This window comes from Terrapene carolina, unplaced genomic scaffold (genome assembly GCF_002925995.2).
Source record: "Terrapene carolina triunguis isolate 2854851 unplaced genomic scaffold, T_m_triunguis-2.0 Scaffold167, whole genome shotgun sequence".
In the NCBI taxonomy this organism is placed as follows: domain Eukaryota; kingdom Metazoa; phylum Chordata; order Testudines; family Emydidae; genus Terrapene; species Terrapene triunguis.
The window spans coordinates 199,961-218,157 of NW_020664518.1; the positions used below are offsets into that span (position 1 = coordinate 199,961).

At 44.9% G+C, this 18,197-nt stretch overlaps 1 protein-coding gene across 1 annotated transcript in view; it reads left to right on the plus strand.

Moving 5' to 3' along the window:
• The window catches only part of LOC112115753 (transcriptional repressor CTCF), a 52,226-nt gene extending 36,264 nt beyond the window's left edge, over nt 1-15,962 (plus strand). Inside the window, exons 6-11 of the mRNA XM_026653884.1 lie at nt 852-1,001; nt 2,284-2,444; nt 3,005-3,187; nt 3,541-3,676; nt 7,996-8,160; nt 15,533-15,962. Of these exons, the coding sequence (XP_026509669.1) occupies nt 852-1,001; nt 2,284-2,444; nt 3,005-3,187; nt 3,541-3,676; nt 7,996-8,160; nt 15,533-15,714 (977 nt within the window). The 3' untranslated portion in view covers nt 15,715-15,962. The remainder of the gene's footprint in view (nt 1-851; nt 1,002-2,283; nt 2,445-3,004; nt 3,188-3,540; nt 3,677-7,995; nt 8,161-15,532) is intronic.
• Nucleotides 15,963-18,197: the final 2,235 nt, after the last annotated feature.

An 18,197-nucleotide genomic window follows, 5' to 3' on the forward strand; every position in this document is an offset into this window, starting at 1 on the left:
GAGCTCTCAACACACCTGTCACCATGAGTCTGGCAAAATGAAAGATTGCTTCATGTTTATGTATAAAAAGTGTAAAGTCTGCAAGTGAAGAGCATGCACCTGGGTTTAGCATCTAAATCGGTACATTGAACGTTTTTGTTACTGAATTGAGAAATGGGAGTTTGCTTGAGAGAGCCTGTCTCCAGTTTTGTCACAGAAAATTAAAAATCTGTTTAGCAGAATGAGAGCTCTAGAATACAGGCATACCATAAAATAGAAGGGTAATATAAATCAGTATAAATCTCTGAACATCAGTGTTTACCCCACTTTCAGTCTTCTCGCAGACATTCAGGGTCACACTTGTTCAATGTTTGGTACAGGAGCATTTCACTAAACTAGTTTGTGAAAATCCCATGGATAATTGACACCAAACACTAGTGCAATACTAATATTGATGCTAAAGTGTGAAGGAAAAACAGTCTTGTAACTGGGGGGGGGGGGGGGGGGAGAAGGATATTGGCACTTGTGAAAGCAAAAATCTGATAGTGTGTGCTAAATCCTTACATGTTGCACATTAGCCCCTCACAAAACTCTTACTGTACCTAAATCCTCAGCGAGGCAGGTCTGTTTTGGAACTAAGGTGATGAGATGCACAGTGGTTTTGTGATGTGGGCAGATGTGTAGTAGGGGACTGAGACTTCCCTAAACGCCTCTAGCCTGTGAAAGGGATAGATCACCAGAGCACTAAAATATTGTGCCACCAAATCCACATTTTGACGGTTCTTTCCAATTCAGGTATATTTTTAATTAGACAAGACTGGTTAATAAAACTAACTTCATGCACTAAATACTCTTTCCTTCCCCTGCTAAAGGAGAGAAGCCTTATGAATGTTACATCTGTCATGCTCGCTTTACCCAGAGTGGCACCATGAAAATGCACATTTTACAGAAGCACACAGAGAATGTGGCCAAATTTCACTGCCCCCACTGCGACACTGTCATAGCAAGAAAGAGTGATTTAGGTAAGTACCGCTTAACCTGGTGGTGAAAAATGTCTTTGAACGGACGAGAGTTGATAGAAGAGTTTTCACAAGGCACAGGGATTAATATAGACTAAATTCCATAGGCGGTAGATTCTTGTGAGTGGTGCAAAATATGACACTTACTGACCTGAGTGGTGTTGGACGGTAATTTGTTGATTTATAATAACCACCCCTTACTGTGAAAACTATTGGTTGCTTCTTATACTGTTCCAGTGTGGCAGCATGCTTACCAAGAATACAAAGCAGGCCACCAGTATGGTGCCCATAGACATGCACTTACTGAGCCAAAATAAAAATGTTGCTTGCTGGCTCTACAGAATTTGCTGTCCCTGCCCATCTAAGGGTATTAGACTGGCTCAGTGAGTTTAAAGGCAAAAATATGCTATCCTAAACTAAACTTGGAGCAACGAAATGACTGTCTTCTGGGCAGCAGTCCCTCTGCTGTTTTTCATAGAAAAGAAATCCAGCACATTAAATCACTTGAGATAGTCATTGTACACTGTGTGGAGTTCTGACAGGGATAATAAAGTCTTGCTGGATTGTAGCAGTGCAGTTCCCTTTGCTATGGTTAAGTCTTTCAAGGTTTGTTTTATAAACTGCTATTGTCACAAGATAGTGAGTTGACAGTAGTTCTCTGGTGAAGTGTGGCACAACATGGCTGGGTTCCTGGCACTCCCATTTTGACTTGAATGATCTATTCTTCTCACTTCCACAATTGTATGGGTTTTTTTAACCTCTCTCTCTCTCTCTCTCTCTCTCTCTCTCTTCCCCCCCCCCTCCCCCGCCCAAAGTAAATGGAAGGGTCCAATTGAAACCCACAAAGCAAAGAAACCACTAACGCCAAACTCTGGCCTGATACTCTCACTGTTTTACCTTGCTCGTTTTGCCACGTACAAAAGTATCTGCCTGCCTTGCATTTTAACTCCTACTCTTCATAGGACATAGTTTTGTGGTTTAATAAATCAGATATTTTAATGAGCTTATTAATGAGCTGTTAGTTCTTGGAGGCTTTCCCAGCAAATTAGTATATGTACATTTAGATTGGCAATGGAAACAAACCTTTTTGGTGAACAGGAAAACAGAAATTTGAGGAAGAAATTGCTAATCCTACATGGCGCTGTTAATGTAATTTCAAAGTATTAATAGGGCCCAGGCTTCTAGCTTCCAACCAAATTATATAACAAAAGCACCCAAGAGGATAGGTATTCAGAGAATATCTTTATCAGCTGTAATATAAGGAGACTTTTTCTTGTGTTATTAGGTGTTCATTTACGAAAGCAGCATTCCTACATTGAGCAGGGCAAGAAGTGCCGTTACTGTGATGCTGTGTTCCACGAACGATACGCTCTCATCCAGCATCAGAAATCTCACAAGAATGAGAAGCGCTTCAAGTGTGACCAGTGTGATTATGCATGCAGACAGGTAAGCCTACTGGTGATTCCAGAGAGGTTGGCTGTTCACGCAGCCCTTGTGAACATCCAGAGCAGCATTCTCATCCAGGCACAGCAAATGTGGGCTACAAATCAAACATTAAAGAAGAAACTACTAATCTTGGTAGCTGATCAAATTTGATGCCTTCTCTTTTCGTCTATGTTAAGGACTGATATAGGAAAGTGTAGTGCCCTTTTACACTGGCCTTAGCCTTCCAGCTAAGGGTCTCTTTACAGAAATTATCTTCTAAAGAAGACAAAGAATGGAATATGTTTGTCACAGAACTGGAGTATTGGCTGGCACAGGGGAAAGAAACTGCAGCTAGGATCCTGGCAGCTGAATGTAGCATGGATGGAGATGTCCCAGCTCACCTAAAGGAGCATCTTCCCCTCCCCTCTCCTCCCAGATGCTGCTCTCTGAGTGAAATATTAGAGCTCTTCCCCCTATTAATGACAACTGCTAACCTTTTGCATTCATGTGTCTGAGTGCATATTCATTACTACTGCTCTGTGTTTTGCTTACTCTTCTGAATGAGTTTCTCTCAATGGCAGGAGCGGCACATGATCATGCACAAACGTACCCATACTGGAGAAAAGCCTTATGCCTGTAGCCATTGTGATAAAACCTTCCGTCAGAAACAGCTCCTCGATATGCACTTCAAACGTTACCATGACCCCAACTTTGTCCCTGCTGCCTTTGTCTGTTCAAAGTGTGGGAAAACATTCACTCGCAGGGTAAGTGAGCAGACCACGGTTTGAACTGATCTCTGTAAGGAGAGGGAGGCTGTTCCATAAAACAATAAGCTGTAAGCGTGTGTTTGAGAAGGGGAGCTGGACGCAGCTCACACTTAGATTAGTGTATTCTTTGCAGCAGTAACCACCTAAGGAAACTAAAAAGACAGTTGATGGCAAAACTCAAAATAAACATACATTAACACAATCACTGGTTTCTCTGGATTCTACATAAGTGGGAATTTTTAATTTATTTTTTGTAAGGAATAAGCTATCAAAAGTAGAACTTGGCTTGTAAATACAGGGCTGCTACCTAGTTTTGATTTCAGTGTTTGTTTTTTCCTTTCCCTGATTAGAACACCATGGCTAGACATGCAGATAATTGTTCTGGCCCAGATGGTGTAGAAGGAGAGAATGGAGGGGAGCCTAAGAAGGGAAAACGTGGGAGAAAGAGAAAGATGCGTTCTAAAAAAGAAGATTCCTCTGATAGTGGTAAGAGCACTGCGTAATGAACTGGTTAAATGTACCTAGCCTTTTGTACGAGCTTGTAGTAAACCATCTCTTTTCTATTGGTACCTTACTAGTCAAGACTGTTTTCACTGGAAGTCTACAACATAGTTATTGCACATGCATTTCATTCCCCCTGGAATGCTATGTTGTGTGAGTGTACACATATAAGTATAACAACTTGAATTTTTACCATCACTGACTACAACTGTAAATGGCCTATGTTCTACATGTGTCTCAATATACTCCAGCTATTGAGACTGGCTTTTGGGGCCAGTTTGTGTCGTGGATAGGGCAAAGATGCAGCTCAGGCTTGCTTTTGAAGGATAGAGTTTTATTGCTGGATGGGGATGAATGAGATAGATAAGGAGGCTTCTAGCTACAGTATGTAGTAAGTGGGTTTCTCTGGCTTCTGGCGGAATTTTAGATGGGGTGGATGTTCCGTATTGTATAAGGATAAGAAAGGTGTTGCTGTGCGCCATGTGAATGAGTAGCTGATCTGGAGGAGAGTCTGTGCTAGTAGACAGTGGCTCTTAATTTCTCTTTACAGTAGATGAGGTGAGGACTTGTAGCTATTGGAGATGACATACAGTGACTGGAAAGAAGGTGGTTTCCTGTGGACAGAGGATGGGATTTGATAGAGTTGAGGTTTCATAGAACACGAGTTCAGAATTATCTGGCTTTCTAAGTGTAGTTGTTTTAAAATAAGTAGCACCTTCCAATGTTCTGAATCAGTTGAAATATCTTCACTTTATTTAGTTTTATTGTATTTATTTGTATTGCTGTACATCTGGAGGCATCAGGGCCTCATGATGCTAGGCACAGTACAGATGAGGAAAAACAGCCCCAGAGAGGGGAAATAACTTGTCCAAGGTCACGCCGAAGATCAGTGGCCGAGCCAGAAATAGAATGCAGGTCTTCTGAATACCAGACCAATGCCCCAGCCGCTCACTTCTTGTTTGGGAATTAATGTACTTTGTTTCTTTTAGAACGTGGCTAAATCTTTTTACCAGGAGAACACTTTTTGCATTCATAAATTCCTTGATTCTGACCAATTGAGAGCTTACAAACTCTGCAAGCTGGTTCTGGCACCTGGAAATTTGGGAGCTAGCTGGCAAGCGAACAGATTAGGCTGTGGTGGCATGCACCCTAGCGCAGAGAGGATTGCACCAGCTGGGGAAGTAGGGCATGAGTTGTCATCCCTGTCTTCTTCCAGGACATGACTAATTGAAAAGAGGCTCATCTCTTTCACTCCTACTCTCAAGGTGTCCAGTTGTCCTGCCTGCCTACTTTCTGCTTCCTAAGCTACCCAGGGCCTGTAGCTTCCATCTATTAAATAAATTGGCACCTTTGTGTTTGTGCTGGGTTCCAGGGTTGGACTGTATACAATAATATATACATGCCCACGCTCCATTCAAAGTCCCAGATGACCCTGGTTTTGTGCAACTGATTGACAAATTTGCCATTGAGTCATTGAACTCCTGTGGGGGGAGGTGAAAATTTTCTGAAGCAGAAGCCCAGCTGCAAGTCAGGGAGAGGTGAGGGAACCACTTACAGCTCTGGACTGTTTTTCCTAATTGTTCAGGTGAACTGAAGAGTAGAGTTGCAAGGGGTTGATGGTAGAGTCCACTGCCACCTGACTCTCTCTCTGTCCTAGTGGGAAGCATTCATGTGTGTTCACATGCACACTGACAACCAGGAGCAGGACTTGATAGGACCGCTGGCAGCCAGCACATACTGGCTGAGAATGGAGATTAGCACTGATGTCTAAAGGGTTAACAGTCAGTTTATATACACTTCCAGGACCCAATGGAATGTTTTATAGTCGATAACTCAAAAACTGTTTGCCTGCACTCTGAATTTTTCCACTTTGAATGGAAAAGTATTGAAGTCCTGGTCCTCAACTGAAGAAAACACAGTTGGTGTTTCTAGACCAAGCATTTGAAAGATGATTTTCCAAAGCAAAGACTCTCCTTGTCAAACCCTCAAGATGGCTTATGTAGTTAATGTCCAAGGGAAAAAGTCATCTTCCTGACAGAACATGCATGAGAAATGTCTGGTGGAAAAGGCTTTTTCAGGAAGTTAGAAAAGTGGGGTCAAAATAGTGCTTACTGTGCAAACCTCAATTGTAAAGTTTCACAGTAACACAAGTCCTTAAAAGATAAGTTATGTCTTAGAGGCAAAGAGAAGAGACTACCACAAGAGAAGTCTTGTGGTAGAAACTATCAGCTGTATAAAGAATTTTATTTTGTCCAGTAGTGCACACTCTCCAGGTTTGGAAGGAGCTGTGTGGGGTAGGCTGGCCAAAAATCTCTGCTAGAAGAGTGGTGGCTGAACCAAGACTTATGTACTGAATACTTTTTAGAGGTTTCACAAGGGGCTGAAAATACTTCCTGACATATGGAATGCAAAGTATCTGGACTTTCCAAGGAGTCAGAATGCACAGAGGTAATACGCTAATGTGAAATGTACAGCACGTGGGCAGGAGTTCCTAGCCCAGTCTGCACAGAGAAGTTACGTCACCCAGAATGAAATTCATGCTGCATGAAGACTATTTCTTAAGATCATTTTTTCAGCTGCAGGTTTAAGTGCTATACATGTTTGTGCCACTGGTAATGCATAATTACCATGAGGAAAGCTGTGATGAAATTGGGCAGATAAACAGAGAAAATATCAAATGTGTTTAATTGTTCTAGTGTGTCTCTTTCCCTCCCCAATTACAGATGGTATTAGTCTGGGATCTAATAACCCTGGGGTAAAATACCACAGCGCACACATACTCAATGGGAGGGAAATGTTTGGAGAGTCGGAATGTGGTGAGAACAAACAGCCTAGCAAAACCTGAGTTTGCAATGTGATATGGTGGCAATAAAGCCAGTGCACCTGGGGCTGTGGACGTCCATAGCATAATCAGGATAATGATAGCTTCTCTCGTTACAGTGCTGATAGGATTGTATTTAGAATATTTGTGTGCTCTGTGGTGTTACGTGGCACTGGGTGCCTTGAACACTGGCAGCACACCAACACAGGAAGTACAGCCAAAGCCAGATACAATGGATTGAGGTTTATATTTTCCCTTCCCATTCAAAACGTCACAGAAGGGAGCAAAATCATCATGGTATCTGTGCAGTGGCCCCACCACCCCCTCTCTGTGGAACCAGTGGCAGTGTGGAGCCCAGAAGACTTCTGGGCAGCCTTGTGGAGGAATTCTTCACCCAACAGTAGCCATCGTAGCACAGCCAGGCTAGTATTTGTACTGGTTCAGGGCTGTTCTGTGGACCCTTCTGATTGGGGGAGGGGTGCTTCTACAGACATTAACTTGCCCCAGCTCTTACTGCATTTTTCCCACAATTGGTTTAATGGAAGCTTGCTGCTTAGTGTGGCTTCTTCACTGGCCACACCCCCTTTTCCACACATGCAACGGGCTGTGTATATTCTTCTGTAGAGGGGAGGCACTTGCATAGAGGTTGGTCGCAGCCATTTTGCCCTCCACACAACCTCACTCTCACCACATCTTTTCCTGAAGCTTGTTCCCTTCAACTCTGCACAGCAGGATGGGCTTGAGCATAGGAGTTTCAGGGGTTAAAAGGGTGTTGACCATATTATCTAATGCAAGCATCTGAAGGGAGGAACTTTAGGAGGAGGTAGAATTGTTCAGGATGCTCCAATGGGATAGAAATCAAAACCATTAGATTAATTATTCCAAGAAAAGTTTGGAAAATCATTTCCTAGTAGTGAGATTTGTCAGGCTGGAGTAGTCTCCTAAGAGAAGAGGTGGAGGCTCCATCATGAGTCACTTAAAACCAGACAAAACCCCTGAGAATATACTGTGTTGGATAATCCTTCCTCACCCAGAGATGGCTAGGGAGACTTCCTGTCTCTCTGAGCCCCCTCTATCCTAATGAAGCAGGGTAACAATAGTGAGGGTTCTGGTGCCATCTCTTGGCAACTGAATTGTTCCCAGACGTCCTGCTCCTTTCTTCCCCTTGAGTTCTAAAATGTTTCACAATGATACCGGTAATCACTGGTACTGGATATGGGGCCATGTTTTCTTTTTCCTCTTCTGGGAGATTCAGTTTCCAACCTTCTAAGATGAATAACTCAGTATTGAAAATCCCTCTAATGAATTCCTTGTCGCTAGCAGGTTCACTTGCCTTCGCTGCCTTCATTTGAGTGGAGGTGGGGAGCTGATTCCAGCTCAGAATGATGAAGGGTTGGTTCTTACTCCTTGTAGAAAGCCAGGGTTGATGTTTTGTCCCTGCATAAACCAAAGATTTATCCTGTTTTCTTTCTGTTTTTTAAAGAAGAAAATGCTGAACCAGATCTGGATGACAATGAAGATGAGGAGGAGACAGCAGTAGAAATTGAGGCTGAACCGGAAGTGGAGCCAGTGGCTCCCGCACCACCTCCTGCTAAGAAACGAAGAGGAAGGCCGCCAGGCAAAGCCAACCAACCAAAACAACCCCAGCGTAAGTTACTGCCTGACCTTCAGAGTAGCATCCAGTGTGAGCAGCTCCTCATGTGGGTCTCTGTGCACCTTCCTAAGGCTTTTCATTCCACTTGAATGAATGGGGTGTTAGGAGTGATAGTGAAGATAATGTAATATTCAGGCCTGTATATTTGGCTGAGATAGAATTTGGGGTCTTTGCCCATTTGACTTTTGGTATTTTTATGTTCTTACTAATACAGTAACTCCTCACTTAACGTTGTAGTTATGTTCCTGAAAAATGCAACTTTAAGCAAAACGATGTTAAGCGAATCTAATTTCTCCATAAAAATTAATGTAAATGAGGGGGTTAGGTTCCAGGGGAAAATTTTTCACCAGACAAAAGACTATATTTTACACACACAGACACACACACACACACTCTCTCTCTCTCTCTCTCTCTCTCTCTAAGTTTTAAAAAAACAATTTAATACTGGTACACAGTGATGACAATTGTGAAGCTTGGTTGAGGTGGAGGAGTCAGAGGGTGGGATATTTCCCAGGGAATGCCTTACTGCTAAATGATGAACTAGCAATTGGCTGAGCCCTCAAGGGTTAACTCACACTCTACAAGGCAGCACGAACACAAGGGAGGGGAGACAGCATCGCAGACAGACACACATACCGTGTGTGAAAGAGAGAGATGTGCATTTCCCCTTTAAGTACGCTGACCTTACTCTTAAGTACACTGCCTTGTTAATTAGATCAGCTTGCTGAGATCGCAGCTGCTGCCAGCAAGCTCCCTCCATCCTGAGCCCTGTCATGTGTTCCCCCTGCTCTATGGAAGATGGGGTAAGCAGGGTGCAGGAGCAGGGGGGAGAGGGACACCCTGACATTAGCCCCCCACCCCCGCCCCACACAGCAAGCAGGAGTCTCGGGGAGCAGCTAGAGGGCAGGAGCAGCACATGGCAGGGGGGGTAGGGACAGCTGAACTGCCGGCAATTGATAGGCTGCTGGGCAGCTGCTGCACAGGGAACTTAGGGGAGTGGGGAGTTGATGGGCTGCCGGTCCACCCTGGTTCCAAGCCCCCACCAGCTAGCTGCAACGGGCTGCTCTTCCTGCAAGCAGTGGACAAAGCAGGGACGTTAGAAGGGAGCATTGCACAACTTTAAACGAGTATGTTCCCTAATTGATCAGCAACGAAACAATGTTAACCAGGATGACTTTAAGTGAGGAGTTACTGTTTGTGTGAACAAAGACACTGTGTGTTACATCTGCCCACAACAAGATGGGGTGAAAAGAGATAAGGGACAGAGCTAAAGTATAGCTGGGTAGAGTGGGAGTTTAATATACGAACTGTGACAGACCCAGACCAGTGGGGTACAGGAGTCTGGTAGAGGGCAAATATATTGGTCACTGGATGAGTAGTTTTCTGTTCCCTGAGTGACTAGAGCAGGGACTGCACTAGAGTAATCAGGAACCTGCTAGAACTAATTAAGACAGGCAGGATAATTAAGACACCTGGAGCCAATTAAGAAACTGCTAGAATCAATTAGGACAGGCTGGCTAATCAGGGCACCTGAGTTTAAAAAGGACCTCACTTCAGTTTGTGGCATGCATGCGAGGAGCTGGGAGTGAGAAGACATATTGCTGGAAGACTGAGGAGTACAAGCATTATCAAACACCAGGAGAAAGGTCCTGTGGTGAGGATAAAGAAGGTGTTGGGAGGAGGCCACGGGGAACTAGCCCAGGGAGTTGTAGCTGTCGCGCAGCTGTAACAGGAGGCTCTCTAGACAGCTGCAGTCCATAGGGCACTGGGCTGGAACCCGGAGTAGAGGGCGGGCCCGGGTTCCCCCCAAACCTCGCAACTCCTGATCAGACACAGGAGGAATTGACCTGGACTGTGGCTTCTACCAGAGAGGAAGGTCTCTGGGCTGTTTCCCGACCCACATGGTGAATCTGTGAGGCGAGCAAATCCGCCAATAAGCGCAGGACCCACCAAGGTAGAGGAGGAACTTTGTCACAGAACGTACACATGAAGGACAGTCCTGCCTCACCTCCTCTCTCAAGATAATTGGCCATTATCTTTGAAAACTCATGGCGATCAGGGGAGGTCCCGGATGATTGAAAAAGGCTATTGTAGTGCCCATCTTTAAAAAAGGGAAGAGGGAGGATCCGGGGAACTACAGGCCAGTCAGCCTCACCTCAGTCCCTGGAAAAATCATGGAGCAGGTCCCCAAGGAATCAATTTTGAAGCACTTAGAGGAGAGGAAAGTGATCAGGAGCAGTCAGCATGGATTCACCAAGGGCAAGTCATGCCTGACTAACCTAATTGCCTTCTATGAGGAGATAACTGGCTCTGTGGATGAGGGGAAAGCAGTGGACATGTTATTCCTTAACTTTAGCAAAGCTTTTGATACGGTCTCCCACACTATTCTTGCCAGCAAGTTAAAGTAGTATAGGCTGGATGAATGGACTATAAGGTGGATAGAAAGCTGGCTAGACCATCGGGCTCAATGGGTGGTGATCTAATGGCTCCGTGTCTAGTTGGCAGCCGGTATCAAGCGGAGTGCCCCAAGGGTCAGTCCTGGGGCCGGTTTTGTTCAATATGTTCATTAATGATCTGGAGAAGGGTGTGGATTACACCCTCAGCAAGTTTGCAGATGACACTAAACCAGGAGGAGTGGTAGATATGCTGCAGGGTAGGGATAGGATACAGAGGGACCTAGACAAATTAGAGGATTGGACCAAAAGAAATCTGATGAAGTTCAACAAGGACAAGTGCAGAGTCCTGCACTTGGGACGAAAGAATCCCATGCACTGCTACAGACTAGGGACCGAGTGGCTAGGCAGCAGTTCTGCAGAAAAGGACCTAGGGGTTACAGTGGACGAGAAGCTGGATATGAGTCTACAGTGTGCCCTTGTTGCCAAGAAGGCTAACGGCATTTTGGGCTGTATAAGTAGGAGCATTACCAGCAGATCAAGGGACATGATCATTCCCCTCTATTCGGCATTGGTGAAGTCTCATCTGGAGTACTGTGTCCAGTTTTGGACCCCAAACTACAAGAAGGATGTAGAAAAATTGGAGAGAGTCCAGCGGAGGGCAACAAACATGATTAGGGGTCTGGAGCACATGATTTATGAGGAAAGGCTGAGGGAATTGGGATTATTTAGTCTGCAGAAGAGAAGAATGAGGGGGGATTTGATAGCTGCTTTCAACTACCTGAAAGGGGGTTCCAAAGAGGATGGATCTAGACTGTTCTCAGTGGTACCAGATGACAGAACAAGGAGTAATGGTCTCAAGTCGCGGTGGAGGAGGTTTAGGTTGGATATTAGGAAAAACTTTTTCACTAGGAGGGTGGTGAAGCACTGGAATGGGTTACCTAGGGAGATGGTGGAATCTCCTTTCTTAGAGGTTTTTAAGGGCAGGCTTGACAAAGCCCTGACTGGGATCATTTAGTTGGGGATTAGACCTGCTTTGAGCAGGGGGTGGGACTAGATGACCTCCTGAGGTCCCTTCCAACCCTGATATTCTATGATTCTATGATAAGGTCAAGCAACCTGTCGGGAGAGGCGAGGGCGATGGAGGGGAAGGTATAAGAAACACTAAAAGCCGAAGAAATGCCTGTCCCTGACCAAAGCACAACCTCACTCCTTACCCCTCCCATGGGTATGGCCGTACCCAATTCACAGTCCATTTTGGTCAATTTCATGGTCATAGGATTTTAAAAATAATTTTCTATTTAAATTTCATGATTTCAGCTACAATAACTCCTCGCTTAACGTTGTAGTTATGTTCCTGAAAAATGCGACTTTAAGCGAAACGATGTTAAGCGAATCCAATTTCCCCATAAGAATTAATGTAAATGGTTAGTTTCCAGGGAAATTTTTTTCACCAGACAAAAAATATATATAATATATATATTTACACACAGTATATGTTTTAAACAAACAATTTAATACTGTTCACAGCTATGATGATTGTGAAGCTTGGTTGAGGTGGTGAAGTTAGAGGGTGGAAGAGGGAGAGCTATTTCCCAGGAAATGCCTTGCTGATAAATGATGAACTAGCACTCGGCTGAGCCCTCAAGGGTTAACACATTGTTGTTAATGTAGCCTCTCACACAAGGCAGCATGAACACGAGGGAGGGGAGACAGCATAGCGGACAGAGACAGACACACACCTTGTGTGTGGGAAAGAGAGAGAGAGAAAGATGCACACTGCCCCTTTAAGGAAGCTAACCCACTCTTAAGTGCATTGTCTTTTCAAGTGGATCAGGAAGTTGAGACAGCAGCTGCTGCCCCAAGCTCTCTGTCTCTCTCCGTCCGTGTCCCCTCCCTGCTCTATATGGAGAAGGGGTAAGCAGGGGTGGGGGGGGACACCCTGACATTACCCCCCCCCCCTTCCCCCTCGCACAGCAAGCAGGAGTCTCTGGGAGCAGCTCCAAGGCAGAGGGCAGGGGCAGCACATGGCAGTGGGGGGAGGGACAGCTGAACTGTCAGCAAATGATAGCCTGCAATTGATAGTCTGCTGGGTGGCTACAGCACGGGGAACTGACAGGGGGGCTGCCCGTCCACCCTGGTTACAAGCCCCCACCAGCTAGCTGCAATGGGCTGCTCTTCCTGCAAGAAGTGGACAAAGCAGGCCGACGTTAGAAGGGAGCATTGCACAACTTTAAACGAGCATGTTCCCTAATTGATCAGCAACGTAACAATGAAACAACATTAATCGGGACGACTTTAAGTGAGGAGTTACTGTATTTAAATCTGAAATTTCCTGGTATTGTAATTGTAGGGGTCCTGTCCCAAAAAGGAGTCGTGGGAGCGGGGGGTCACAATGTTTTTGTAGGGGTGGTTGCAGTACTGCTACCTTTACTTCTGTGTTGCTGTTGGTGACAGTGGTGCCTTCAGAGCTGGGCAGCTGGAGAGCAGTGGCTGCTGGCCGGGAGCCCAGCTCCAAAGGCAGAGCCACTGCCAGCAGCAGTGCAGAAGTAAGGAGGATGGCATGATATGATATGATATTGCCACTCTTACTTTCTGCACTGCTGCCTGCAGAGCTGGGCCCTCAGTCAGCAGCCACCATTCTCTGGCCGCCCAGCTCTGAAGGCAGCAACACAGAAGTAAGGGTTTTACTGGTACGGTATTGCCACCCTTACCTCTGCACTGCTGCTGACAGGGCGCTCCCTTCAGAGCTGGGCGCCCAGCCAACAGCTGCCGCTCTCCAGCTGCCAAGTTCTGAAGACCGTGCAGAAGTAAGGGTGGCAATACTGTAACCCCCCTAAAATAACCTAGTGACCCCACTGCAACTGTCTTTTGGGGTCAGGGCCCACAATTTGAGAAATCTGTATAGTATAGGGTAAAAGCCCACAAAAGTCCAGATTTCACAGTCCATGGTGCGTTTTTCATGGCCATGAATTTGGTAGGGCCCTAGCCATGGGATACAAAAGAGGTGGTACTGCAGCCCCCTGACCCAAGACCCTCCAAAATGGAACATGACCATAAATTGGTAAGGGGTAGGACCAAGGGTGTACACTACAGGTATAATTATGCCTGCTAAGAAAGAGGAGGGGGAACAGGGACACTGGGAAGGTTCTGTGGCATACAAAGCTATGGATATGCTTACTTGATTAACCCCAATAAACATTGCATTGCCTGCACTTAGGACTTCTGTCTTCTGCTTTTTGTCTGTGTGACAAGAACCAGGGGAGGGTGAAGGAAAAGCCCTTAACATGGAACTGAGTACTTTTTAAAATATGCTCGCTCTCTCTCTGTATCATTTTACTGAGGCACTTTAGTGTGGTTGAGATCCTGCCTGCAGGACTCAATGCAAGACTCCTTTTGATGTAGGCATTTCCTGACAGAGTTATGGAGCTAATCGATCGGAGGCAGTTCTGTGAAAGGAGGGGAGGATAGTTATCTTTTCTTCGCAGGTTAACATGCTTCCAATCTGTGTAAATTGCTTCCAGGTGCTCTGGCGAATTAACCACTAAAAATTTGTAACAACAATAATAATCAAGTTTACGAAGCAGCCCAGATCATACGCTAAAAACTAGTGTTTACTTTCATTACATTGTTCATTATGGTAGTACAATGAGCATCTCTCGGTGCTAGGTGCTATATGAACATAGGTAGACATGGTCCTTGCCCAAAGGGGTGATGTTGTAAGACTAAAGCCCAGTAGAGGGTTGTACAGAATCCAAGAAAAATATTCATATAAATCACACTTGAAGGGTGAGTCTGTTCCCCTCTTCAAGGAATGGCTGCCACCTACTGTCCTCCTGTGTACTCAAGGCCAAAAGTGCTGTGCCACAAGGCACTGAATCCTGTCTGTCTAAACATTTACACTGTACTCTGGTCTTGAATTCAACTGCAGCATCACACCAGTTAGCAAATGGAGATGTTTAGTCAGCGAACACCCATATAATCAATACGGTATTGTTCGTTACTCTGCTATGAAACAATGTATTTTATAAAGAACAGGAGTACTTGTGGCACCTTAGACTAACAAATTTATTTGAGCATAAGCTTTCGTGGGCTACAGCCCACTTCTTCGGATGCATAGAATGGAACATATATTGAGGACATATATATATACACACATACAGAGAGCATGAACAGGTGGGAGTTGTCTTACCAACTCTGAGAGGCCAATTAAGTAAGAGGAAAAAAAACTTTTGAAGTGATAATCAGGATAGCCCAGTACAGACAGGTTGATAAGAAGTGTGAGAATACTTACATGGGGAGATATGTTGCCCCATAACTGTCAGCATACAGCAGATACTTGTGTTGGCAACACAACTGCATGTAGAGGCTGCTGCAGGGAAGCTGTGTAGGGAACTTGTGATACTTGCGGATGAGTGGGAGATAGGTCTCATATTTTTGGCCCCCCCCATTCTGAGGAGCATGTGCCTCTTGAGGTCAGGCATGAAGAGGCTGGGCTCCTGTGTTCCTGGAAAATTGCCTTTGTGAATTCCCATTTATGGGGTATGGATCACTGAACTTGTGCTGAATGCCCCTTCTCGTGCAGGGCATTGAGCCTCTTACCACTGCTGTAAACAGTTACAGTTCACCCCATTAGTAAACCTCCAGGCCAGTGAGCACTGCTGAAACCCAGGGCTGACCTTGACTCTACTAAAAAATTGGGGTACTAATTCAAATGATATTGCAACAATGAGAAGTGCTTAGCAGTGGATTCTGGCAGCACATAAATGCTGTTAAGATGTTGGAGCCCTGATTATCATTGGTAAACAAGGATTGAATTTGTGAAAAGATGGTTAATATTCTATGTTCAGTTTCAGTAATAAACTGTCTGGCATGGAAAGCAACTATATAAAACACTTTTGAAGAGTATCTATTTTAACATACCCCCTGCCTGTGAAACCTGTGTTCTGATATATCCCTTTTTTCCTTGCTAGCTGCAGCAATCATTCAGGTTGAAGACCAGAACACTGGTGCAATTGAAAACATTATAGTTGAAGTAAAGAAAGAACCTGATGCAGAAACAGTAGGGGAAGAAGAGGAAGCTCAGCCTGCCGTAGTGGAAGCTCCCAATGGAGATCTCACTCCTGAGATGATTCTGAGCATGATGGACCGGTGATGGAGGAAAAGGCCAAGCTTGCTGACTGAACTGGCCTGGGCTGTGTTTAAACGGCTCAAATCTATTTTTTCCTTTTACCTTTTTTCTTGGCTTTGGGAAATGCATCATTTTAGACCATTTTACCAAACATACTGGGAAATAAAACTTCAAAATGATGTTAGAATGTGATTTAACTAGAACTTGCTGTTTTATGTTAGCGTTACAGGATCATGGAGCATTAGAATATATGTTGGAGTCCTTGAGGGTTTCCCCGTGAAATGCTCGATTCATTTTGCTCTGAACTGCATTGTAATGATGGTCCAAGGACAGTGTTTACATGTAACAAGTTTTAATACACAAGTGGAAAAATGGAAGCCCTGACTAGAGTATGTGGTACACCACTCTGGACTTGCCCTTCGAGTTCCCAAAGTCCTCCAGCCTTCTTCTCCCAGTAGTGTTTTTAACTGTAAATGCAGACTGGGGAGGGTTCTAGACTTTTAAAATGCTTTTGGTTTTGCTTTGCCCCACTGACTAGCTCCGGTTCTCTGAGTCGGCCACACACGGTAGTTTTGGCATGCTCCAACTGGTTTCTGTCCTCATTATGCTTTGCTCTGGGCAAAGCATTTCTGCAATGGTCAAGCTTGTAAATAACTTTTTTTTTTTTTACATTTTAATCTTTTTCCATTAAATAAGAGGTATGAAAAAATGCAGATTAAGAAAACCCCAATGTTTTAATGACTTGCAAATTAAGTGACAAGAGAATTGGTAGTGTAAATGTTGGAAAAGTTGTTGATAACCAATCATGTAGAAGAGAGAGGTACCCAGACTATTGTCGCAAAACAACGGAAGCCCAACCATGAAATCTGGTTTCAAAGCACATGGAACTGGCATTTAAAACATGTATAATTAACCTTTTCAGTTATAACTTCACAACTACATTTTCTTTGCTCTACTTTGTAGTTGTTTTGTGTTTATGAATCCTATGTTAAGACAGAAGTGGTGATTTGCAAGTGGATCACTGCAGCCCTGGAAACCTGGGCCAGGAAATTTTACTAGGTCAGTAATGATAAAATTTTGGATCTCTAATAAAAAGACAGCAAAGGAATAATGTGAAATACAAATGATGCCTGTATATGAACTGTCACATGTTAAAATATGTAAGCTTTTTATAGAGCCTCAGTCTTGCTGATTTCAAACAAATTTTTCTTCTATGTATCGCTTTTAAGAGAGCTATCAGTTTAGCTATCAGACTCTAGGTTGATGCATTTTTGTACTTAGCTGTACTGTGTGATATTTTTCATTATTTTAGAAAGCCAACATGAGAAAAAAAACTGTTATAAAATATGTAATGGGGTTTGAAAGCTGGGAAGGAGAATATACTGCTGTACAGCTAATAAATAATAATGGATTAACATGCATGCTCACTGGCTGTTTCCTTTGTACTCTTTAACCTGGAGACAAGTTTCTGAGCTGTCCTGTAACTACCTACGGAGAAATTTCTCCTCCCTCTAGAAGGACACGGAGCAGCCTGGAGTTCTGTCTGCGGCAGTATGCACAAGAAAGAAGACCTTTCTCATCATACGAAATGTGGCTGAGTGGATGTTCAACACAACCCCAGTGCTAGAGAGCCCTGCTGTTTGGAATGCTGACAGTCAACTGCACGTTTTCACATGAGCACAAAGCTCTGGTGGGCTTGGCTCATGTTCTCATCCAGGAATTGCATTTAGGGATTGTTAGTGGGTGGTTAAAGACAATGTTTATATGAAATCTAGTCCATTCCCCAGAATGAATTTGAAAGTACATTTGTGTATAGCACATGCGCCAGGCCCCTTGTTGCTTATATATTCCCATCTGCTTAATTCGAAATGTTAACCCTGGCGAGTCCTAGCAAGAAGCGGTTAAAGAGGTCTGAGTGGTCCTGCAGCAGGCTGGGAGGTAAGAGCGGGCTAGGTGATAAAAAAAGGTTGTACAAGATCTGACTTTTCAAAACTCTGTGGAGTTGCAAATGTAGTTAGGGTGGGGGTGCACTGGTCTGTCTGTGTGGGGAGCTCTGGGGTGGAATAGCGGGGGGTGCAGGTCAGGGTGGGGCTGCACTGGTCTGTGGGGAGCTCTGGGGTGGAATAGCAGCGGGTGCAGGTCAGGGTGGGGGTGCACTGGTCTGGGGCACTCGGGTGGAATAGCAGGGGGTGCAGATCAGGGCGGGATGCACTGGTCTGTCTGGGGAGCTCGGGTGGAATAATGGTGGGGTGAGGATGGGGGTGCACTGGTCTGTCTGTGTGGGGAGCTCTGGGGTGGAATAGCGGGGGGTGCAGGTCAGGGCGGGGATGCACTGGTCTGTCTGTGTGGGGAGCTCAGTGGTGGAATAGCAGGGGGTGCAGGTCAGGGTGGGGGTGCAGTTGTCTGTGTGGGGAGCTTGGGTGGAATAGCGGGGGGTGCAGGTCAGGGTGGGGGTGCAGTTGTCTGTCTGTGTGGGGAGCTCTGGGGTGGAATAGCGGGGGGTGCAG